The sequence below is a fragment of the Leptonychotes weddellii genome, chromosome 5 (genome assembly GCF_054177405.1).
Source record: "Leptonychotes weddellii isolate Sample4059 chromosome 5, ASM5417740v2, whole genome shotgun sequence".
In the NCBI taxonomy this organism is placed as follows: domain Eukaryota; kingdom Metazoa; phylum Chordata; class Mammalia; order Carnivora; family Phocidae; genus Leptonychotes; species Leptonychotes weddellii.
The window spans coordinates 20,495,193-20,520,439 of NC_138373.1; the positions used below are offsets into that span (position 1 = coordinate 20,495,193).

Sequence of the window (25,247 nt, forward strand, 5' to 3'; positions counted from 1 at the left end):
CCTTGCAACCGCCACGGTTGTCCAACTTCTGCCCCCTGGCGGCCATCCCGAGGAGCAGCGCCCGAGGTCTCCTCGCCGCCCGGGGGTCCGCCCCGTCGCCCGCCGTCGGCCCCGCAGTGCGCCGGCTCCTCGCGGGTTCGAAACAGTTGGGAGTTGGACCCACTCCAGCTTCGGCTCTGGGAGGCCCTCTGAGCGGCCTGCCCTCCTGGGGCCATGAAGAAGGCCGTCCTAAAAAGCAAAAAAGGTAACTGGGGAGTGGGGAGAGGGCGACGCCCTGGGGACAAAGCCTTCATCACTTTGCCTCCCCTGTAAGATGAGAACGTCAGACTCTTGGTCTGGGAGGTAGCCTCTCCCCATCATTTGTTTACTAAACTATGCTTTACATACAATAAGAGCCCCCCATTGTTAGTGTATAGCTCTGAGGTTTGACAAACGATGACCCAGGTTTAACCACCACCATCAAGATGTGGAGAAATTCAACCCCCCCTCCCCCCCGCCCCGGGGCTTTGCGCTGCCCCTTTGCCGCCAGCCCGCACTTGGGGGCCTGGCACTCCCGATCTATCTCCTGTAGTTTTGTCCTTTCCATGGAGAAGGTGGAATCATCAGGGGCGGAGTCTTTTGAGTCTGCCTTCTGCTGTCTTCGGAGACTGGGCTGCATAGATTATTTTATCCTAAGCACGTGTAATTTGCAAGCTGAGGTTGGGACTCAGAGCCTGCCTAAGATGCCACTTGCTGGGAACTGGAGGCTGAAGGAGGGGTACGGCCTGCTCCAAATCGCTCCTATAATCCTGAACAATCTCCGAATGTGGTACCTTCTTTATACTGGGTTCCTTTATTTATTTTCTAGAGAGCATCTGTGGTTTGAGGGAAGGTGAGGCTGGAGATGAGCAAGAACACTTGCATAGAAGAGGGAAGGGCCAGGAACCTGGCCAGCCGCCGCAGAGGGACTGGGCCCTCAAAACACCACAGTCCCATGGATTTGGCAAAGGCTCATCAAGTAGCCTTTTGTCCCTTGTCCTTAAGGAAAAGTGTGCTGAAAACGAATGTCCCCAGAAGCTTCCTGTGGACTGAAAATGAGTCTTCTCAGAAGTTTCCTCTTGGGAGAATAACTTGTTCTAAATCACTCCACAGTCTGAAACTTTTCTTGTGAAAGTTAGTTCTGTAGTTCTGTATTTCGACACCCCTCCCCCACCACCCATTGTCCCAGATTTTCCTGCCAAATGATCTTTTCCTGCTATCTCCACTGTCATTGCCATGGCATGCTTGGGTGATTACAGTAACACTTCGATTTCCCACTTCCACTCTGGACCCCACAATCCATGGTTTGGTTTTGTCTTAAGAAAAATGCAAATCTTACTGTGTCCTGTTCCAGTGGCTCCTCAGGTCTTGCAGTGAGCTAAGCCTGTGAAGCAGCCCAGGTGGGCTCTACCTTTGCTCCTCCTGCCTGCCCCTTCCTCTCCATTCTTTCCTGTCTCAGAACCTTGATCCGCTTTGCTCCCTCCCACCTTCCTTGGTCTAAATATTTTCTGTTGGTCTTTTTGACCTCAATCCAAATGTTACCTCCTATATGAAGCCTGAACCACCTTCCCCATGGGATACCTTGGCCTCCTGTCAGTCCCCCTCAGAGCTCTCTCTACTTTTCCTTCATAGCATGTGTTATCGTTTGTTATTCAACATACATTTACATGACCGATGGATATCCGTCTCTTCCACTAAGCTGGAAGATCCATAAGGGCAAGGAACTGTTATTTCCTAGCACACTGCCTGCCTCAGAAAAGATTTGTCAAGTGGATAGATGATAACTGACATTAATTAGGCACTCAGCAAGTGCCAGGCCCTGTGCAAAGCCCTTTACCTGTCTAGTTTATACTCCTAACAAGCCTCTAAGCTTACTGTCCTCACTTTACTGAGAGGGAAACTGAGGAATAGAAAGGTTAAGAAACTGCCCTGGGGGTCTGGCTTTAGGACCCCAGTGGTACTACATGTTGCTGTCTAGGTGACAGACTGAAAAAATGTCTCCCTCTTTTTATTAGACAAACAAATCGACTTCAACATCAAGTCATCTGTGCATAACTTGAGCAAAACTCAGCAGACCAAACTCACTGTGGGGAACCTGGGCCTAGGCCTGATCATCATCCAGAATGGGCCCTACCTTCAGATCACCCACCTCATCAGGAAGGGGGCTGCGGCCAGGGATGGAAAACTCAAGCCAGGTGAGTGTGGTCTCCCCATGCCTCCCTCCTGTCTGCCTCCGGGGAGACTCCAGTTAGCAGGTTTTAGCGTAACCATAATAATGATGATGACATTGCCTGAGAGCCGATTTCTGTGTGCCAGCCACTTGCTATCACTTTACCAACCCTCGCTGTTGTGCGTTTTTATTCGTTGAATTCTGATCATAAGTCTCTAGGTAGGAGCCGTTGTCATCCCCCTTTCACAGGGGACGAAACTGAGGCTCCGTGAGCTTGAGTTCCTTGCTGAGGTTCACCCCCACCTGGCACATGGGATACACACACAGGCACGGTGTCACTCCAGAGTTTATGGCTCTCAGTGGATAAACCCTTCTTCTTGCGTAGGCAGTATGAATCATCATTAACATTTCGATGCATGATCTCATTTCACTCTCCTGACAATCCCTGAGGTTGATTCTGCATTAAACAACCTTCCAGAGAAGGAATCAGATATTTAGCAACTTGCCTACCAGGGATCAGGGGCTTGAACCCTGTTAGACTTCCGAGCCCAAGGGCTTTATCAACACCGCCCTGCTTCTCTTGTCTTGGGGTGAATGAATTTTCCATCCAATTCAAGACATGTTTTCCAGTGTCTGCTCCGGTTCTAAGGCTGTGCTTGGGAGCCAGGGAGACACGATGGACTGCAAGGGTGGTGAGAGGGAAGAGCCATCCGGTTTTAGCCGGGCCTGAATTCCGGCCCAGGCTCTGCCACTTTGTAGTTCTGTGACCTTGGGCAGAGTCATCTGACCTTCCAGGTGTAGGTCCCCTCATCTCTGATTTGGGATAATACCACCTTCGTCAGAGGTAGCTAGGATTCGGAGAGGTCATGTTTATGAAAGTGCTTTGAAAACGACAGTTCAGTGGGAATACAGGCAATCATTTCTCTTAGGCTGTTCTTAAGAGTTTCCAGACTTGGGTTTTCTTGTTTGTTTGTTTGTTGTTGTTTTTAATAAAAAATGATTGTGGTAGAGGAGCCCCAGTGGGTTAAGCCACCGGTTTGTAACTCTTGTTATCTATTAGAATCACCTGGGGAACTTATAAAACTGAGCTGCCTAGGCCCCATCCCCCCAAAGGTTCTGATTCAATTGATCTGGGGCTGGGGGTCGGGTAGTTCATGGTTTCAAAGCTCCTCAGGTGATTGATTCTAAGTGCAGCTCGGGTTAGAAGCAGTGGATTAAATAAAATAGATAAATGATGTCATTGTGAACGTTTACCTCCCCTTAAAATCCAAAACATCTTCCCCAAATGTCACTACTTGGTGCTGTGGCACAGAGTGCCAGAAGGAGAGGTCTGGACCTTCCAGACCAGAAGAAGTCCAGGACAGGTCGCGTGAGCTTTTCTGCATGTTCTTAGCTTCTCCGGGGTCAGGGGACAGCTGCTGGTTGTTGGAGTGCGACCGGAGTGTGCTTTTATGCACGGGAAGCAGGACCTCATGGTCAGTGGGCTCCCTGAGGTCAGAGGCAGTCTTGAATTCATTTTTTAAATCCAGGACTTACCTACAGTGCTCGTGCATTTGTTATGTCTGTGCTTAAAAAGTGAATAATAAATATTTGTCATAGCCATCGTGCAAGGAGTTTCTACATCTATGATCTCATTTAATCTTTGCACCACGCCTGGAAGGTGGGTAATGCAAGAAGCAGGTAGTTCATCCTGAGTCTTTTCCTCTTGGAGGTTAGGCTTCAGCTGTCTTGGAATCAGGGAAATTGAGGGGACCCTAGCTTCCCATGCACAGAGAGATGAACACACCCTTTGGGACTTCACTTCAAGATAAGAGGGTTGGGGAGAGGAAGGAACTAGGCCAATACACAGAGCTAAGTGGGTGGACAGGGCTGGGACTCCAGCCCATGGCCCCGAGAAAGCCCACACCTTTGACTGGAAATGGGATTTCAGTATCAGAGAGAGTCCAGAGTCCCAGATCTCTTCATGACAGGTCAGTCACTTCCCTTCAGGATCTTGGTTTGAGAGACCGGAATTCAGTGCTTTTGACAATGATTGAGAATTTCAGAGGTGACAGTCCCCCAAGCCTATTTCTTTGACCCCATTATCTCCCAGCCCCATTATTTCTTATCCACATGCTTCATATTTTTCTCTTCTGGTGTTTCAAAATAGGGTTTCATCTTGATTTCCTAGTTTAGTTTAGTGTTAAGTTTATTCTGGCTGAACTTTAAATTCCTTTTGGCCAGTGGTTCCTACAGCCCATTAAAACTGAAAAAAAATGTGTAATGAGGTTGGTATTCATAAATACCAGCTTGGTATTTCTTTATGAAGGGCGATGTTTATATCTATTGCTAGAGTAATCACATTCATACAATGACAGGTTTGGTTTATAGCCAGGATGGTCAGGGAATTAAGCTGTTTTCTGCCCTCTTGATAAAAAAAAACAACACTCTTTAACAATGTAATTAAGCAGAATGCCAAGCCTTAGCTTTTAGCTATAAACGCTCCTTTTAACATAAGGCACGTAAGCTCATCCAGTGAGGGGTTTTTGTTGTTGATTTATTTGTTTTTGTTTTTTGCCGTTGTAATTAACCTCCATATGATGAACAGCTATTTCAGACCGCACACCATAGCTGGGAAAAGCTTGTTTCATTTTGAAGTTAGCTGCAGATCCTTGGCTGGTTGTATTACTCTCAGCTACTTTTTAAGACCAAAGTAGGTTTTCTCCACCCTTCTAAGTATTCATTCTGTTTACTACTTTGAAACTTAAGTTTCTGATAGGATCTAGCACTATGTAAGTTTGTCCTTGGCATTCCCCGGAGGCTTCCCTTGAGATTTAGCAGAGTTCTCAACTATAGCATAGTGGGGTGTAGTAGCAGGGAAGGTACTTCATCCTGAGTCTTTTCTTCTTGGAGGTTAGGCTTCAGCTGTCTTGGAATGAGGGTAATTGAGGGGCCCCTAGCTTCCCATGCACAGAGAGATGAACACACCCTTTGGGACTTCACCGGAGTCCCTTCATCCAGTGTTAGCTATAAAATCTCCATTACCATTTGGTAGGCTGTTAGTTCTAGTAAGATCTGCTAAGACTTTATCCAATGTGAGCCCTTAAAAAGTAATTTCTTTGTATTCCTTCCTCTCTTGCTGTGTGTCCTTGTGGTAGTCAGGATTCTTCACTGCAAGCAATAGAAAACCGTTCTATTAAGGCACTGAACTTAGAACACTGAGTCTGACAGAATTGCCAGAAAGGCTGGAGAACCAGACTTGGAAAACGATGAGAGATCAGAGGGCCATGTAGAACTACCCCTGGCAGCCGGGTGCTCCTGTCACCCCTTTGCATCTCCTGCTCCGGGTTTAGTGACCCAGGTGGGTGTGCCCCATGGCTGGATCTCCTTTACACGTCCATGCACAAATGAGTAATTGGTCTTTGTAACATCCACTTTGGGGGTCCAGGGGCTTGCGGTCAAGATGTGGTTTTCTTCCCACTTGCTGGGGGATCAGAAGCTCCATGGTTGACCATCGCGCTTCCCTCCCTGTCCAGCAGTGCCCTAAAGTAGGCAACCTGGCTGTCAAATCCCTTTAACCAACATACTCTGTATAGACACTGTAAGCTTAATTAAAGGATGCTAAATGTCCAGTGTTTTTCATGCAGAATTATTTGTTCAACTCATACTGTGCAAGGCAGAAAATTAAAATCAAAGTCTTGATGTTAATACCAGTGGAGGGCACTGGAAATTGCCAGGCAGGTACAAGAGAAACTAGGTCATTTATTCACTTAGTATAAGTGGTTTTTTCTTTAATAGTAATAGCTATTCATTTTACTTGAAACAAACACATTTTTAGAATCTTAAAGGATGGTTCAGATTATAAATAGTTTTTCTTGTCACACTAAGGACTAAAGAAATGCAGTAAAAACATGAAATAATATCTACCATTACACTGCTATTAAGAAACATCTTGCATGCATTCTCCATTATGCAAAGGACACTCACATCACTGAGATGACTGCTTTTATTAAATAAAGGCTGAAGCCTGGTTTGGGTTTGAAACGAACCAACAATATGAACCCTTAAAATGAAACACCTCAGTAGAGCCGGAAGTGGTATGAGCCCACTGACCCATTATCTTAATTTACTGATAATTTTTTCCCTCTTCAGGTGATGTTCTGATTAGTGTTGGCCATGCCAACGTGTTAGGATATACTCTTCGAGAATTTTTAAAACTTTTGCAGCAAATCACCATAGGAACAGTGCTACAAATCAAGATTTACCGAGATTTTATTGAGATACCCCAAGAATGGCAAGAAATCTCTGATTTAATCCCTGAGACCAAATTCCCAGTAACATGGTAAGTAGTTGATTTTAGGAAATCTTTTGTTATGCTAGTACCTTGGGGTCTGTGAAGCACTGGGTCTTGGTTTCATGGGAGAATGACCAGTTGGACCAGAGTGGGAGGGATTGGTAAAACAACCACAATAATTTAGTGGGTTCTAAATCCTTCTGGAAAAGTACAATCTACAGGACCTAACGTGAGGCAGATTGATGAAGGGCGAGAGCCTTGAACCTGGAGCTCTAACAAAGAACCATCCAGTGGGAGCTCTGCCTGCAGATCTACCAGCCATGTGTCCCCTTGTCCAGAGTTAGCCTTAAACACGTGCGGTGAGTCCCATCCCTTCGTCTCCTGCACACTCGGCTTCTCTCTGCATCCTTTTCAACAAGTAAGCCTTAGGCCTCTGCCATCTTCCCAAACCCCACCTTGACTCTGCTGCCCTCTGCCTGCCCCCCTGCCACAGTCCTGTCCCTTTGACTCCAAACGGGTAGAAAGAGCTGTAGCAGATGTGGGCCATTTCCCCAGGAGATGATTTTCCAGGTGCTCTGCCTCCCACCTCTGTGTAGGCCTTGCTTTCTTCACCTGGCCAAGAGGCCTCTTGGCAGGGCCCCCCCGCAGCCCTCACGTTCCTGACTCCGGTAGACTCAAGTCTTTATTGTGCTTGGCTTCTGGGCAGCGTTCGACGCCCTACATCTGCCACCCTCACTCCCGTTGAAACATCATCTTCCCCAGGCTTCTGCCTTGGCGTTCCCCGGGCTGACTCTTTGGCTTCCTTCTCTAGTCTCCTGGGCCATCTCTCACTGGTGCCTGTGGTTTCTATCACTCTCCAAACATGAGTGATTTTCAAATTGTATGATCTTGTCTCCCACTTGGTAGCTCCATCTGGATGTATCACAAACCCCTCACAGTCCTTATGCCAAAAAATCAAAAGCCAGCTTACTGCTGATCTCCCAGTGGCCCTATCTTACTGGGGGAACACTTGCCTAGTTGAACAAGTCTGAAATTTAGGGGTCGTGCTAGATTTCTCCATTTCCCTTGTTTCCGCCCAAAATAATCACTTAGACTTGTCATTTTACCTTCCAACTGTCTCTCACATTTGTCCATTTCTCCCTGGCCACTACCATCACCCCAGAGCCACCGTTGTCTCTACCATCTACTCCTGTCCCCTATTCATTCTCTACACAGAACAACCCTTTTACAATGCAAATCTGACTTTGACATGTTCCTGTTTAAAATCTTTTCAGACCTTCTGTTCTCGGGACAAATGCCCAAACCCCTATATTGGTCTCTGCTACCCCATGTGGCTAGTGTCTGTATCCCACTGCAGCCTTACCTCATACTGCTTTCCCTTTTCTTCTCTAGTCCACTTTGGCTTTCAGGTTTTTTGCCTTGTTTCTCTTTGCCTCGGGGCCTCTGCACTTGCTCTTCTGTCTGCAACATGCCTAGGACCCCGTCATTACTCGTCCTTGAAGGCTTACAGCATAGACTTTTTCCAAGAGGACTTCCTAAATTAGAAAGCATTAAAAACACTGTCTGGTCCACCCATCATATGCTTTCAAAGCAACATGTGTGTGTATCTCCTTCACATTTCTCCTAATTTCAACGAAGTAATCTGTATCATCCATTGTTTACTCTGTTGCCGTGGGAGAATGCAAACTGAAGGCAAGGACTAAGTCTCTGTTGTTATGCTAAATCTGCCACAGGACTTTCCTGTGGTTTCCTTTATTCAGAGTGAATGAAAATTAAAATCCAGCTTCGAGGCTCAGGCAAATCACTGATCTCTGACGGTTTGGTTATCTGTAACCCAGGAGTACCAGAGACTCTCCTGCTGGTCACACCCGTGAGGAAGGTCAGTCGAGCATGAGAACATGTAGAACACGAGATCCTTTCCCTTCAACGACCAAGTTCAGTGCTCTGATGCAAGAGCGGTCCTTATTAATTCAACAGGATTTCCAAGCATGAGTTGCTACAGCTGTGTATTGGGATGGGCTCAAGGAAATCTGGCTGGGGACTTACTAAGGCCTAAAAGAGGGCCCACGTTGCATTGACATTACTTCAGATATTCCCACTTGTGGTCCAAGGGACTATCTGATATGGCCAACAGATGTACTTTGCTAGTCTCCCACAGCACTTTATTTTATTTATTTATTTTTAAAGATTTTATTTATTTGACAGAGACACACTGAGAGAGGGAACACAAGCAGGGGGGAGTGGGAGAGGGAGAAGCAGGCTCCCGGCTGAGCAGGGAGCCTGATGTGGGGCTCGATCCCCAGGACCCCGAGATCATGACCTGAGCCGAAGGCAGACACTCAACGACTGAGCCACTCAGGCGCCCCTCCCACAGCATTTTAAAAAGCCAGAATAGGGCACCTGGGTGGCTCAGTTGGTTAAGCAGTTGACTGCCTTTGGCTCAGGTCATGATCGCGGAGTCTGGGATTGAGTCCCACATCAGGGTCCCTGCTCAGCAAGGAGTCTGCTTCTCCCTCTGACCCTAACCCCTCTTGTGCTCTCTCTCTCAAATAATAAAAATAAATAAATAAATAAAGTCTTAAAAAAAAAAAAAAAGGCCAGAATAGCAATGACCTGTAGAGAGAAAGGAACATACCCAGGGGCTTTTCCAGGGGCCAGTACTCTTATTTCTTGACCCCAGTGTGTGTGGCTACCCAAGTGTTTATAACTTTTTTTTTCATTAAACTGCCTGGTTTTTTTTTTTGCATTTTTCTGTATATTTCAAAATTTTTTAAGTGAAAAATATTTGAATTAGTTGCCCAATTTACACATCTAAGATTTCATGGAAAGAATCTGCATCTCTGGTTTCTCCTGAAAAATCAGAAGACAGGCCTGCATCCCCACATGGTGACAGTGGGACTAGAGCTGGGTAGAGCTGTCTGTCCCCTTAGATCAGGCACGACAGGGGACAAGTTTTTTCCCCACTAACCAAACCAATCATGCTGTAGTTAAAAATCATTCACGGTAACATTGCTTACTATGCGGTGGACACTGCTTGCCGAGCGTTATACCCCTAATCCTCAGGCCAGTGCTTTTTATTATCCTGATTACAGATAGGAAAAAGGAAGCCAGGAGAGGTGTCTGTAAACTTGCCAGAGGTCAGAGGGCAAAGTGTGACTAGGTCTGTCTCTAGAGCAGCGATGTTCAAAAAGAACTTACTGCGGTGGTGTAAATGTTCTCTATTTGTGCTGTCCCGTGTGGTAGCCACTATTAAGCACCTGGAATGTGAGGAATTGCAACTGAGGAATTTTAAGTTTTCGTCAAGTTTAATCAGTTAAAACTCAGCAGCCACACACAGCTGGTGGACCCTGTACTGGGGGGTGCGGCCTGGGTTCTTAATCATTTGTTTACAGAATGATTATGTTTCTAAGCATTTTAATTGTTCAGAGTTTGAGATTCAGGATATGAAAATCTAAGAATGGCAGACTGACCATTCAAAAACAAAGACGAGAGAAACAGAATAGCACAACTCAAATATGAGGCTAAAGCCCACGGACTTAGGAACAATAGCAAGCACTTTCTGAATCCCTTCCTTAGCTCAACAAAATGCTTGTATGTAAGGCACTTTGGGAATTTATATGGAAGGGGCAGGGAAGGAGCACAAAAAGGAAGAAAAGGCTTCTTAGAAAGCTGGTATGACCTTTTTCAGGAGCAAATGGCACTGTGTGCACACTGGAGAATATTCCATATAATACTCTGGGCAGGCCCAGTGGTACCAAAACTGTTGCCAACTCTCACCTCTGCTGGCTTGTGACTAAGAACCTGGCTCTAGTACCTGTTCTTTAAAGTTACCTAATACCAAGTTACAAAGGATATTCTTTGCAGTCTGGAAAAAAAAATAACGTGGATTCCCCCCCCCCCCATACACGAGCTGTTCAGGAAATCCTGGGCATGTCTGAAGGCAAAGTGTTCTAATCCTGAGATCTTTTGAATCTCTTAGCACAGCACTAAATCAAGGATGAAGGAAAGTCCACATTTTAATAAGACTAGTGGTTCTCAGTGAAAATGACTCAATTACTAATTATTTATTACCAGAAGAGAGAAACTTTAGGAAAACCTGTTCAAATTCTTGGAAACAAATAGAACAGTCAGAACTGCAAGAATATTAGTGATAACACAAGCAAGTCTGAAATGTTGGGAGAGGGGGCTGCTGGGGAAGAAAATGAATTCCTATTTCCCCATAGCAGGACGGATGTGCCAGAGGTCCACAATCACTAATACCAGGATGAGGGGGAGCAGGGAACAGCATTTGTTCGGGAGAGTAGCAGGTGCAGGAACGGCAGGCTTTAGAAAAGCTGAAGAGGCCAGCAGCTGCCAGCAGGCCAGCACTGCCCAAGTTTCAACAATCAAGAAAGCCAGTAGTTGGGGATATGAGGGTGATCGGGCTGGCCAGGCAGGTGTCCCTTTCCTCCCTCATCGCTCCCGGAGCTGCATGCTCAAAGCGGACAACTGTCCTCTGGTCAAGGGTGTAGGAGTAGCTGCGCTCCTCTGCTGGAACCTCCAAACAAGCTCTCAAGAGAGCCAATAGTGGGGGCAAGTTACAAAAAAATCTTTAAAAGCATTTGGCCAGAAGCGTGCCTGGGTGGCTCAGTCAGTTAAGCGACTGCCTTTGGCTCAGGTCGTGATCCCAGGGTCCTGGGATCGAGCCCACATCGGGCTCCCTGCTCTGCAGGCAGCCTGCTTCTCCCTCTGCCTGCCGCTCCCCATTTGTGCTCTGTCAAATTAAAAAAAAAAAAAAAAATCATTTGGCCAGCAATGGAGAAGTAGAATACTGAATGAGACACATCTGGGCCTAGAGGGTATTGTATAAATCCATGTTTCTAAACCCAAAAGCGAGGCAAATGATAATGCTCAGGAGAAAAAAGACTCAAAGATTTCCTGATGACTAGTGTGCTGAAGATCTTAAGAGGCCCACTAGTTTTCAAATATGCTGGAAATCAGTAATACCCGGTTACTGCTGTTATTGCTGACCCCATGTGACCCATTAGAACAGAGCTCTGTGGAGGACATGGCCAGGCTGACCTGTCATTCTGGAGGGAAATTAACCTACACTTTAAGGCCTGCTAAGATTCTGGTCGGTAGCCTGGCTTAAGTCAGTACAAAGCAACGTGAAATAATTTAAGGCAGAATTCTATTTACACTTAGGAATGGAAACAAACGTAAAGGTACTTTTCAAGAGAAAAACGTCAGCAACACACAAAGTGCCAAAGCTAAATCATATCCTCTCTTTTACGAACCAAAGCGGCTTATAAGACATCTTGTTAGGGGACAATGAATGTTCAGACAATTAAAAATCCATTTATTTCACTATTTTTTTCGTTTCAGCCCAACAAAGAAAACTGAGCAGGCAAAAGACGACCCTTTAGCAAGCAGTGATGACAACGAAGATGTAGTTTCAGATAAGAAACTTAAGTATTATAAATATCCAGGGTCCACTGGGCCTCAGTCTGCAACGAGACCAATGTCTATCTCTAGAGAGTGGCATGGATATAAAAAGAAGAACCGTACTATCAGTGTAGGGAAAGACATTAACTGTGACGTGATGATTCACAGAGACCACAAGAAGGAAGTGAGAGCCCCTTCTCCATACTGGACAATGGTGAAGCATGACAATGAGAGCTCGTCCTCCTCCACAGCCTCCTCCACCTCGGATGCATTTTGGCTGGAAGACTATGCCCAAGTTGAAAAGTGCAAGGGTCAACCTGTCTCAAAAGTTGCTTAGGCAGCAGTTTGCACACTGGTGATCACATAAGCATCTATCCTGAAAACACCCAACTTTTGTGCATTGCTCTGTACAGGTTTGCTATACTTACAGGAATATGTGCAGACTTAAAAATTCTTTCCCAAGTGCATGGTAATGCCTTCAGAGACCTTCTTCCACATGCTATCTGAACACTTCCCTGGTGCCGGACAGGCCTCACCACCTTATTCTCAAAAAAGCAACATCAGTCACATCATTAACACACTCCCTTCTGACAAGAATGTCTCATCTTTTACAAAATGCAGTGGAGGAACCCAGGATCAGAATGTATGAACATAGAGAGAATTTCACTTTTTAAGGTAAGTACCACATTTTTATTTACTTAGTTTCTCTTGTTTTGCAAATTTCAGATGCCCTACTTAAAATAAATAAGAGACATATTTTTCTGGCTGGTTGTTCACGTGTAACATTTTTTCCCCCTTTTCAGCCCTAAGAAACAGAACAGAAAACAGACGAGGGTGAGGGAGATGAGGAAAAAGACAAAACTGTCATACAGTGAAGATAAATCTGACATAAAATGAGGCAGTGGGAATACAGGATATGACTAATAGGGAATTTAAATTTTTCAGAAATAACTCTACTGCAAGAAAGACAGAAAAGGGGGTAAAACCCAGACTATTGAATTATTCTGACTCAAAAGGACAGATTTTTAAACTGGTTTTATCTTTAAAAGCCATCAATAATTATCTTAATAGTTTCTGATGCTTCTGGACTCTATTATTGTATTCCTGTTCTCCTTTACAGCATCTAAAAGACCTCAGCATATAATAAATACTTGATTAACCAATTGCAAAGATGCAAGAAAAACATTTAAACAGAATGTTTTATTGACTTTCAGTCAGCTGGCGATAATTACCTGTATTTACGTGTTAAAACACTTCACCTCATTGAAAAAAAAGAGATGAATGTTATATTAGAGATATTTGACTTTCATGGGTTTGCCGCTCTGGGTTGAGAACATGTTCAGCTCTTCCCTGCAGGATGTGTTTCAGTATTACAACTCATCAACAAAAGGCGTATGGCTCAGATTTCCACTTGCTGCCATTGACTTCCGGCCAGAAACAAACTTCTTTGCAGCCTTTAAGTAAACAAACAAAAAAAGAAAAAAATTAACAGAGATAAGAGAATGTATTATCCAGCAGACAAACTTATTTACTCTGTTGTTTCAAGAGCGTATGGGACAGGGCATCCTGAGCCAGCAACCCTGTACTAAGAAGCTCTTGTGAAATTAACTACAGGAGAGCACTGAGCATTATTTTCATTTGTGACGCTGTAAGAAAGTAAGCTCAGGTGTTCCTTTGAATGTTCCCTCCTACATGTGACAGAGCAAGTGTGGTGCTCCAGATTTGAGGGTAGCTGTTAAAAAGGGGGATAGGGAAAACCTCACCGACATTGCAAAATAGGGCAGAGGCGGCCTCAGGCCAGGCAGTACTTTGCAGTTTCTGTTTTATAACGGCAAATAGTCTGAGTCAATAAAAATACCCCAACTGTTAAAAGTCACACTTTCTCTCGCTGTGTTCTTCATGCCACTATTTGAAGACCAGAGGCTGGTCGTTTAGGTGTACTGCCACGAGTAGCAGCCCCCATGTTCTCTGAAGCCAGCTTTTTCATGGGGACACAGTGCTAGAGGCAGCTGGGGCCGGGACTCACGTAACGGTCGTATACAAGAGGAGGAGAGCCATTTGGAAGAGTATGAAAATGATGAACTTAGGGGCCAACTGAAATCGAGTCAAGGTTACTGCTTTAAAATAAAATAACCTGTTTCTTTTTTCTAACCCCACTGTCCCTACATAAGGTAGAGCTGTTGTTGAGAAGACGGCTGAGACCTCTATGATGCAAGAGGAGTCGACATTTTTAATATAGAAAGAACTGGGAAAACCCACTGATTTTGGATTTATTCTGTAGTTCATGTATTTGTTAGGTACAATAGGGAATACAAAAAGGTGTAAGACGTCGTCCTTGCCCTCAAAACAGCTGAATCTCACAATATATGTGAAAAAAAAATAGCAATAGAAGGAGGAATGTCTTGGGCTGAGATGAATGGATATCCCATGCAGGACTGGCATGACAGAGTTTATTTCTTGGGAGGAGAATCACATGAAAATCACCTCTCAGAATTTTAAATGGTTTGATCTACTGGGACTTTAGCTGAATGAGGAAGACACACACACGGAGCTGACCAGGAAGCCATCTGCAGACTCGACGGGAAGGAGCCCTCCCGCCTCCGCATCAGGCAGACAGCCACCAAACCGCAGGATTGGGACATATACAGCCCAAGGGAGCTTGTGCATTCCTTCTGAGACGGGATCATTAAGGTCAAATTATTTGATGTAAAATCAGAAGTTTTCATTCACTCACGTTTACAACATCGGCATCAGCAACGGAGTCTATCTGCTGAAGGACGGTGGCTGGTGGTGTGTATGATCCCGCACCCAGCGCCTGGGACCCGACTTCATCCAGGAACCCCTCAGAAGACTCCACTGACATTAGGTAGCCAGCTTTCAGCTTGTTCCTGTCCAGTAAAAGGTATGTAACTAAGGCAGAAGCCAGTTTTATAAGAGCAAGGCAATTTGAAAGTATGTCCTCAAACCAAATAAAGTATGTTTTCAAACACATGTTTTGGTAAATACACAAATGAACAGTTTTGGAAATCTTACAGGGCTAAAGGCCTCCATTCTGTCTTCAGTTCATCAATTATGTGATTATGTGATTATTTAGAAAGCTGTCAATATGAGATTATACTGGAAACCCAACAGACTGCCTTTTGATTTTAGACTAGAACTTAAGACTATTTTAATGTGAAGTTTTGATTAGTGAAGTAACTCTTCCTCCAAATACTTTTCTGGTGATGATTTTAGGCATTTCTATTAAAGCAGAACACCTATGTGGGGTCTTCAGGCACTGTCCACTTAGTGGAATATTGTGTGCTGATTCTCTATCTACCAGCAACCCCCCAGGCCCATTTCTACAAGGAGCTTGGTCTCAATGAGGGTGGGGAGTGACTGAGAAGACAGGTGGGGAAGGACAGTAGAGGTCTTTTTTTTTTTTTAAAGATTTACTTATTTATTTGTCAGAGAGAGAGAGAGAGAGGGCGCACAAGCAGGGGGAAGGCAGACAGAGGGAGAAGCAGGCTCCCCGCTGAGCACGGAGCCCGATACGGGACTCGATCCCAGGACCCTGGGAGCATGACCCGAGCTGAAGAGACACTTAACTGAGCCACCCAGGCTCCCAGGACAGAAGAGGTCTTACAGTCTGTGCAGCTTAAATATGGGCACAAAGCATGAATTTGAAATAAAAATCCAATTCATAATTCTCTCTTGAATAATTTAACTCTCAAACTATCCTTGTTTGGCACTCTGTAGCAAGAGTTCCATTTACACATAATCACAATTTAATGCAGCAATTTTACCACACTGTCAGTTTAATTAAAAAAAAAATTTACCTCTTTTTTTTTTTCCCCCCAAGAGAGGGAGGGGGGCAGAAGAAGAAGGAGAGAGGGAGTCTCAAGCAGGCTCTACACCCAGCACGGAGCCCAATGCAGGGCTTGATCTCACGACCCTGAGATCATGACCTGAGCCGAAACCAAGAGGTGGACACTTAACTGACTGAGCCACTCAGGGGCCCCAAAGAGTTTACAGATTTTACCTCTTCACTCTAGGCAACAAACGGATGGTTACCAGAGGGGAGGTGGGTGGGGGGATGGGTGAAACAGGTGATGGGGATTAAGGAGGGCACTTGCTGTGATGAGCACAGGGTGATATATGGAAGGGTTGACTCACTATATTGTATTCCTGAAACTAATATTACACTGTATGTTAACTAACTGGAATTTAAATAAAAACTTAAAAAACTTTTTTTTACCTACAATAAACTTTACCAAGAGATTATTAGTTTGTCCCTTCAGCAATGACACCATGCTTTCTTTCTTTCACTACAGGAAGACTAATAAGAATCTTACAAGAAAAAGTATCAACTACATCAAAATGGCAGAAAACAAGCATATCTTGATATTAATAACTGAAATTCCATTTTCTACATGTTGCCATACCTTATAAAAACTGTGCTACGCTTAAGAAAATATATTTTCTTAAATAAATTAGATTTGAAACTGATTTTTCTTAAGTAAATTCAGTGTTTCAATTTATTCTCATCATGTTTTGTTTGTGGTGCAATCATGTAGAACTGCATCCTATTAACCAATCCTTGGTTCCATGTACATAATATTTAATAAACTGTATTGTACTTATTTAAGAGAGGCAATTTTTAGTGTGTTCAGTGTAACAGAAGTAATAATGCTAATGGGAACAATCTGAAATGACCAGGAAGCTGTTCCCTTCTGAGTCATAATTTGCCCCGTCATACTTCCTCTGTGGGCAATACTAAACGATTAGGAAGACAGTGTTGAGTTTCACGATTCACATTTTGAACTGTCCTGAATAGACGGAGTCAAATTTCAGCGTTTTAAACTGCTGTATGAAAACGCAAGCTGATTTCCAGCTCGGTCCGAAGTGTGTCTCTTTTGTTAGACTCTCCAAACTACTGAGTGAGAGGTGTTGCTGGCACTCCCAGTGAAAACAGTGGGAATTAAAAAAATCGCCAAATAGGAGATAAGTACTTCAATCTTTTAATCAGATACAGTGGTCCCCCTTTATCCATGGGGGATACCTTCCAAGACCCCCACTGGATGCCTGAAGCCATGGTTAGTACCAAACCCTATATATACTATGTTTTTCCTAACATACCTATAGTTAATTTATAAATTAGGTACAGTGAGATATTAACAATAACTACTAATAAAATAGAACAATTGTAACAATATGCTGTAATAAAAGTTATGTGAATATGGTCTGTCATTTAAAAATAACTTAGTGTCCTATACTCACCTTTCTTGTGATGATGTGAGATGATCAAATGCCTACATGATGAGATGAAGTGAGGTGAGTGACGCAGTCGTGCTGTGACATAGTGTTCAGCTACTGATGACCTTCGACAGTAAGGAGGAAGATCATCTGCTTTCAGACCATGGCTGACTGCAGGTAACCATGGATAAGGGGTGGGGGTGGGGGGGGAACTAGTGTATCTTTTTTTGGTCTATCACATCAGTAAAGAGGTGAAAAAAAGACATGGCCAATGGTTATGGCAGAACAGGCACTCTCATATACTGGTGCTGTGATTCTAAACTGGTACAACCTTTTTACATTGGGACTTCAAAATATAAAAATAAAAATATAAACATATATTTGAACAGACTTCTGTGATATTTATTATAACTCCTGACTCAGTTGGGAATCTATACCAAGAACGTAATATGAAATACAAAAATGTTTTAAGACCGAAGATAGCTTTTATAGTTTATAATTTCCAACTGTAGGAAATGTCCAACAAGTGTATTTTGATACACCAGTTAATACTATTTATAACACACTTTTAGTAATCTGAATAAACGGAAACATCGTTATAATGTTAAAAAAAGAGGAATCATTGGTAAGGAATGAGAGATCATTTTTTACTTTTTTTGTGTGTTTCTTATTTTCAAATTTCTACAATAAACACGCTATTAAATAGGATATAAATATATATAATAATAGTTAATAAATATGTTTAAAATGCATAAAATGGTCAAGAAAATAAGCAAGATATTAACAATTATATCTCTAGGTGGCAGGATGTGTTTCCCTTTCCTTTTAAATACTTTTCTGTACCTTTCAATCCTTTTTTTTAAAAATGTTATAATATGGTGTGTTTGTTTTTTTTTAAAGATTTTTAAAATTTATTTATTTGACAGAAAGAGAGATAGAGCAGGAACACAAGCAGGGGGAGTGGGAGAGGGAGAAGCAGGCTTCCCCGAGCAGGGAGCCCGATGTGGGACTCGATCCCAGGACTCTGGGACCTCAGCCGAAGGCAGACGCTTAAGGACTGAGCCACCCAGGCGCCCCTGTACCTTTCAATCCTTTTGGGTATATGTTACAACAAAAAATACAACTTTCAAATAGTTGAAACACAAAACACACAGTTAATACTGTAACTTACTTGGCAGCTTGGACATCTGCATTGGAAAGGTTTCCTTGAGCAATTGTTTTCACTTGGTTATAGGCAGCCTTGATAACCTAGGACAAACAAGAGACAGCTGGTCATTTCTGATCAGTGCCAGAGTCTCCTGAAGCAATCAAATGCTCCTCTAACTGAGGCAAACACACAAGATGGAAGGTCAGTTCCAGAGAAAAGCAGAGTGTCCATTTGGAACTCTTGCCACTACGCGCTCCTTATTCTTCCAGTGTTCCAGAAAGCAGCTGTTTGTTTTGTTTTTTTTTTGTTTTTTTTAAAGGCTGTTTGTACAATCTGTAGTGTCCAAGTAGCCAAGCTATCTAATCTATCTATTTACGTATTTATGGTGGGCAGCAAACCAAGGTTTATTGAGCGATAGCAAAGTTTATTATCGAGTGATAGTACAAAGCTCCCGAAGAGGGAGGGGATCCAAGAAGGTTGCTTGTAGCCAGGCTTTTTAGAAAAGTAAGTGGCAGAGCACAGAGAATGCCAGGCTGGTTTAGGAAAAGCAAACAGGGATTTCTAATTGCCTGTAAAGAATAAATACCTCTAAATTTCCCCAAAGCGTCATGCAATTAATAACTGCTATCCCTTACTATTCATTAAGAAGAAAGTAGTAATTCACACACAGCCAATCTGTAAAGCTTGTCCATGCCTGGGATGCCGGGGTCAAGCAGGAATCACATTCCAGTGATGTGGGTGGGTGTTTGGGAAATATGTGTTGGATAAATAAGTTCATAAACCCGGTCCATGATTTTCTCCATCCCAACCTTGGCACCATCCTGGGTCACTGATCTAACCCTAATCACCATTCTAGGACCTTCATTTCCCCTGCATTTTAGCTACCCATTTCAACAGCCACACCCGACTTGGATATAACCTAAATTTGCCCTTTCTGTGAAATCCTCAATTCCAAGACCCCTGGCCTAAGTCTTTAATCACACTATCCTTGTTCCACTTTATCAAGATCTTTAGTTCCTTGATTTGTCTACTTTCAATCCATCGGTCCCTTGGCTTCACTTCTCTGTCTGGCCAAGATCCGCGAATCACTCCTTCAGTCACTCTCGTCAGTGTGTCCCACTCCCTTGCCATCTGCCCATACTTCTGACTTGCCCACTTCGTAGGCTTCTAACCTTGGATGGAACCTACGACCTGCCCCTTTCATTACTCTGTTAGAAATACTACTGAAGGGGCGCCTGGGTGGCTCAGTTGGTTAAGCGACTGCCTTCGGCTCAGGTCATGATCCTGGGTCCCAGGATCGAGTCCCGCATCGGGCTCCCTGCTTGGCAGGCTTCTCCCTCTGACCCTCCTCCCTCTCATTCTCTCTCTCTCAAATAAATAAATAAAATCTTTAAAAAAAAAATCCCTACTGCTTAAAAAAAAAAAAAAACTACTAAAAAAAAAACTATGAAGTGATTGTAATACGTAACAGTATGTGTTGGAAGTGTCGTATGTGACTGTCGTATGAATTTGTGGTCTCTCACCTCCAGGAGACACCTACATGGCTGTCAATGCCCATTCTGTGTGTATCTAGCCCTTCATTTGTCCCAAATTTCATTATTTTCTTTCAACTCTCCTACCTTCTCTTACTCTCAAGACAGGACAGCCTCCTCCCTGACTGGGGATGTACTTATCCGCATCTTTCCCACAGCAGCCTTTGTGTCCAAGGCTAAAATGTCCACTTGTACTCTGCATCCCACCTGCTCACGATTTTTCAGACCTGATCGATTTATAATATCCTATATCTGCTCCAATCTTTCTTTCCCTTCAGTATGAATTCTCTCCCAACTTAATCTCTCAGTGTAAACTCTCCTAAAACTATCACCCACCTCCCCAGCAAGTCTGAGCTCCACCTGCCTATGCCAACCTCACATTTCGTTCTTCTCATTCATTCCTTAACACTATAAATTTTAGCTCACTACCAATACTCTGGTGAAAACTGATGTTACCAGTGATGTCCTGGTTTGCTATAACTACCAGGGCTCTCTGGTAACTAAATGGATGGTAATCCGGAGTGGATCAAAATGGTGTTAACCATTCTCTCTTTCCTGGCCTCTTAAAAAATACCAGTTTCTCTTCTTGTTTTCTGGGCCATTTTCCTTAGTCACTTGGCGGCACTCCCCAGAGCTCGGGCTTCAGTTTTCTCCTCCTACAGTCTTTCACACACAACCCTGACTTCAACACAATCTCTGTGCTGAGGACTCTGAAAGATCCATGTTGGCCTTGACATCACCTGAGTTCTCAATTTAGATGTCCCAGAGAGACAACTCAATGCCACCTGTCCAAACAGAACCAAAATACCAAGGAGACACTTCTTCCCTCTTTCCTGGAAGCATGAGTATACATTTTTAAATTCCTTGCACAGCAGACACATGGTAATGGTATCACACTATACAGAGCTCTGATAAGTCATGGCCTTCAAACACTCCCTATTTTTTACTAAAAACATGTTAATGGAGGAAAAACACTTGTGAGAATTGGTGAGTTTGCAACTTACATCTCCAGCTGTGGCAGCCTGTGAGATGGTGTAAATCCCGAAGAGTCCAGAATCCAAGTAACAGGCATTAAAAGCGGAAACCTGAAATATAATGAAATTTTACAGTATGTCATTTTACCAGGGAAAACAGGGCACAATTTCCCAAATAGACAAAAACTTGGGGACCTTCACGATACAAGCAAAAGAGATGAATTAATATTTCATGTAACCAGTTCTGTCAAGGACTGCAGTGTTTTGGACACAGGTTACTTCTTTCAAAACCATAATGGTTTTAACTTTTTTCACTTAAATCTCCCTAAAACAGACTGCTTGCTTTACTTTTTGCTGGGTATTTTCTAACCTTTGATGAGTAAAGGTTACTGTAAACACTGATTTGTGAACAGTATCATCACTGTTCACTGATCACAGCTGCCGTATGGCTGAGTGGTACAGACTGTGGGCCTTTGGCATCACACAAACCTGCTGTCTTCCCTCCGCTAGTGCTGGTGACTTCTTTTTGGCCAATTCACTTACACTTCTCCTATACACTAAAGTCAAAGGGTTGGGGAAAAATGTCTGCTTAGTGGACGTTATTCAGATACCGAAAGTAGCTGCAAGTTCAGTCTCAGGATAATGGGGGTATTGCTGTCTGCAGTCTGGGCAGAGTGTTAAGCTCCCTAAGGGGAACACGAATGTCAGTGTCCTGTTTCCCAGTGTTTATGTGGGTGATTTACAAAAAGACCACCTGAGCTGTTATTAAAAATACCGACTTTCAAGTTCAGGTAACAGATTTACTCACTCAGATCCCTGTAGATGCAATCTGGAAAGCTGCATTTAAAAAAATAATTCCATGTGATTCTTATGCATGCTAAAATTTGAGAACCACTGGCTTGGCCCATATAAAGCAGAAGAAGAAACGTTCTTTAATGATTTGAAGTTTAATTACAATTTTGAGACTATCCTGTTCATACCTCAAATTTCTGGCCAAATGCTGAAGTAGGAATTTCTTTCTTTCTTTTTTTTTTTTTAAAGATTTTATTTATTTAGGGGCACCTGGGTGGCTCAGTCGGTTGAGCGACTGCCTTCGGCTCAGGTCATGATCTCGGGGTCCTGGGAGCGAGCCCCGCATCGGGCTCCCTGCTCAGTGGGAAGCCTGCTTCTCCCTCTCCCACAAGCAGGGGGAGCGGGAGAGGGAGAAGCAGGCTAGCCTGATGTGGGACTCGATCCCAGGACTCTGGTTATCAAGACCTGAGCCTAAGGCAGACGCTTAATCGATTGAGGCGCCCTTCATTTTTCTTTTTTAACTTAATCTCAAACTGGAGGGATGGGTGTGTAAAGTTTCTCAGTGTACATGCTGTACATTTGGTTGGAAAACAGGAAGAGCAGTGAAATTCACGAAATAACCACAAGAACACAAGAGGAGAGAAGAAAATCTAGAAAAAAAGACTAATTAGAATCTAGGAAAATGTTTAATATCTAAAACTTTATTCTGAAGGGCCCTGAAAGATGAATTTCTGATTTTTTAAGCATTTCCTTCTTTCTATATTATATAACTGAAAAGAAAGGACGTTTCTGATAGGCCCTAAGGAACTAAACTCAAGCCTGGCTATCTCTTCAATTTTTCAAAGATTTTCTTTGTGTTCACCTTAAATTTTAAGAGCAGATTAACAGGACTACATCATACACACTGAGCCTTTACAAACAAAAGGAGAGATGTTGACTATTCAGACTCACATCAAATGGCTGGTGAACTCCCTTGGCAACAGCCTGGTACAGAGAGCTGGTGGGATTGCTGCCCCTCTTGACATGTGGTCCAGCACCCAGGACATACTGGAGAACACTAAATGCATTTGCTTCTGTACCTCCTGTAGCAGCACTTTCAGCTACAAGAGCAGCATGAACGAGACTGTCTCCATTCTGCTCTCGGATTTCACCTGGTGCCATGTAAGGAGAGAGCGAGGAGGAAAGGGGCTTGGTCACCACTAGCTTTATTCTTCTGCATTCTCTACGACACAGTATTAACCCACTAAGATTAAGGTTTTCTGTGGCCTGGTGCTCCCAGCATACCATCCTGCTCTCCCCACCACACACACACACACACACACACACACACACAAAACATGTTTAATACACAACACCCAAGCAATCTAATCCCTTCCTTCCACACTGAGTCTGTTTGGTGGTAAGTAATCAGGCCTATCCTACTCCAATACACTATTCTGATGGGGAACGTCCTTCTGATAAATCAGTCCTAACAGAACAAAATGCTTACCTCCACGATATTTGGCCTTTGCACCAGGTAAACCAAGCCCACCCCTCATGTTGAGAAACTGTTCTGCAACTTGCTTTAGAACAGGGTGACTCACACCTATTTCAATAGAAACAAAACCAAGCTAGAACCATAATTTTTAAAATACAATTGCAAAACATCTACTGTTTTAAAAATAGTATATGATTATACAAATTATTACAGAAATAAACAGTAAAGAAAACGAGTCCACCCCCCACAATGCTACTCTCCCAGAGATTCCACTTATAGTTTACTAATACATACTCATCTAGAACTTTTTTCTATACTTGTATTCATATTATCCTCATTTTCTTTTATTTTTAAAATGGTGTTATTCTATTCATATTGTTTCTAACTTGTCTTTTGTAATTTTTATCTAGGTGAGTGGTCTACGGCAACCATTTAATGGCTATAAAGAATTCCATTATATGAATGTACTATCATTTAATCAGTCCCTTCTTGATTGACATTAGCATGTTTCCTGATTAATCATTGGCTATTAAAACAACACTGCATTGTGCAAATAACACTTTTTTAAAAATTTTAAAATCACTTAATTAACATAGTGTATTATTAGTTTCAGAGGTAGAGTTTAGTGATTCATTAGTTGCATGTAACACCCAGTGCTCATTATATCACGTGCCCTCCTTAATGCCCATCACCCAATTACCCCACCCCCCTACCCACTTCCCCTCCAGTAACCCTCAAGTTTGTTTCCTACAGTTAAAGAGTCTCTTATGGTTTGTCTCCCTCTATGATTTAGTCTTATTTTAGTTTTCCTTCCTTTTCCCTACATTCATGTTTTGTTTCTTAAATTCCATCTATGAGTGAAATCATCTGATAACTGTCTTTCTCTGACTGACTTATTTCACTTAGCATACTATTCTCTAGTTCCACCCACATTGCTGCAAATGGCAAGATTTCATTCTTTTTGATGGCTGAGTAAAGAACACTTTCAAGAGAGTAAAATGGATCCACAGAATGGGAAAAAATGTTTGCAAATGATATATCTGATAAGGATTTAGTATCCAAAATGTATAAAAAACTCTTACAACTCAAAAATAATAAAAAAAACCCCAACCCAATTCAAAAGTGGGCAAAGAACTTGAATAGACATTTCTCCAAAGAAGATATATAAATGCCCAAAAAGCACAAAAGATGAGTTACTAGGGAGACACAAATGGAATGAGATACCATTTCACAGACACTAGGATGGCCACCATCGAAAAGACAGATAGTAGTAAATGCTGGTGACAAAGTGGAAATACTGGAACCCCTGTGTGCCGTCAGGGCCGGGGGGGCGGGGAGGGATGTCAACACTTCAACTGCCACGGACAACAGTCTGGCAGTTCCACAAATGGTTCAACAGTTACCACAGGTCCTGGCGATTTTACTTCTAATAATATACCCCGAAGAATGAAAAACAGGTGGTTCTAACTAAAACTTACACGTGACTGTTTTTATTTACAATAGCCCAAAGTTGAAAACAACTCAAATGCCATAGTGACGAACAGATGAACAAAGAGTGGTAACGGAGTATTTTAGCCAGAAAAGGGAATGGAACATTGGCACATGCTACAATATGGATGGACTCTGAAAACATTATGTGAAGTGAAAGAAGTCAGCTATAAAAGGCCACATATTTTATTGTAGGATTCCATTTCTATGAAATGTCCAGAGAGTCAACTCTGTAGAGAGACAGGAAGGAGATGAGTGGTGGAATAAGGAGTGGCTATAATGAACACAGGGTTTTTGGGGGGATGATAAAAATGTTCTGAAATTAGACAGTGGTAACAGTTATAGCACCTTCTGAATATAATAAAACTCATGGAACTGTATACTTTAAAAAGGTGGATTTTATGGTATTTGAATTATACTGATGATGCTGTTATTTACAAAACAAATGAACCAAAAAACTATCACAAATATCATCTTTGTGCAACTATTTTGTAAACTTGACCAACTGTTTCTGTATGATAAATCCTTAAAAACAAAATAGCTGGGTTTAATGTATCAATATTTAAAATTTTAATATATTTAAACAGACCTCCAAAAATATACCAGTTTATACTCTCACCAACAATTTTTGAGAGTGCTTAATTTTTCTATACCCTGGTTAATACTGGGCAGTGTCAATCTTTTAGTTTTTGCCAATCTCATGGGTTAAAATTTTAA

At 42.9% G+C, this 25,247-nt stretch overlaps 2 protein-coding genes across 4 annotated transcripts in view; one reads left to right on the top strand and one right to left on the bottom strand.

The window, feature by feature from the left end:
- PDZD9 (PDZ domain containing 9) lies at positions 1–14,625 on the top strand. Its single transcript, XM_006738327.3, has 5 exons — positions 1–244; positions 2,034–2,213; positions 6,320–6,509; positions 11,826–12,560; positions 14,057–14,625. Exons 1-4 carry the CDS (start codon positions 214–216, stop codon positions 12,220–12,222), a joined length of 798 nt encoding a protein of 265 aa, XP_006738390.1. The 5' UTR covers positions 1–213; the 3' UTR covers positions 12,223–12,560; positions 14,057–14,625.
- UQCRC2 (ubiquinol-cytochrome c reductase core protein 2) overlaps positions 13,071–25,247 on the bottom strand; it is an 18,378-nt gene continuing 6,201 nt past the window's right edge. Inside the window, exons 5-10 of one of the 3 annotated variants that reach the window (XM_006738318.3) lie at positions 23,055–23,150; positions 22,517–22,716; positions 20,804–20,884; positions 18,292–18,368; positions 14,620–14,773; positions 13,071–13,339 (exon numbers count right to left, since the gene is read on the bottom strand). In XM_006738318.3, coding sequence (XP_006738381.2) covers positions 13,256–13,339; positions 14,620–14,773; positions 18,292–18,368; positions 20,804–20,884; positions 22,517–22,716; positions 23,055–23,150 — 692 coding nt within the window. In that variant the 3' untranslated portion in view covers positions 13,071–13,255. The other 2 variants (XM_081819874.1, XM_081819875.1) reach the window with 2 other exon arrangements.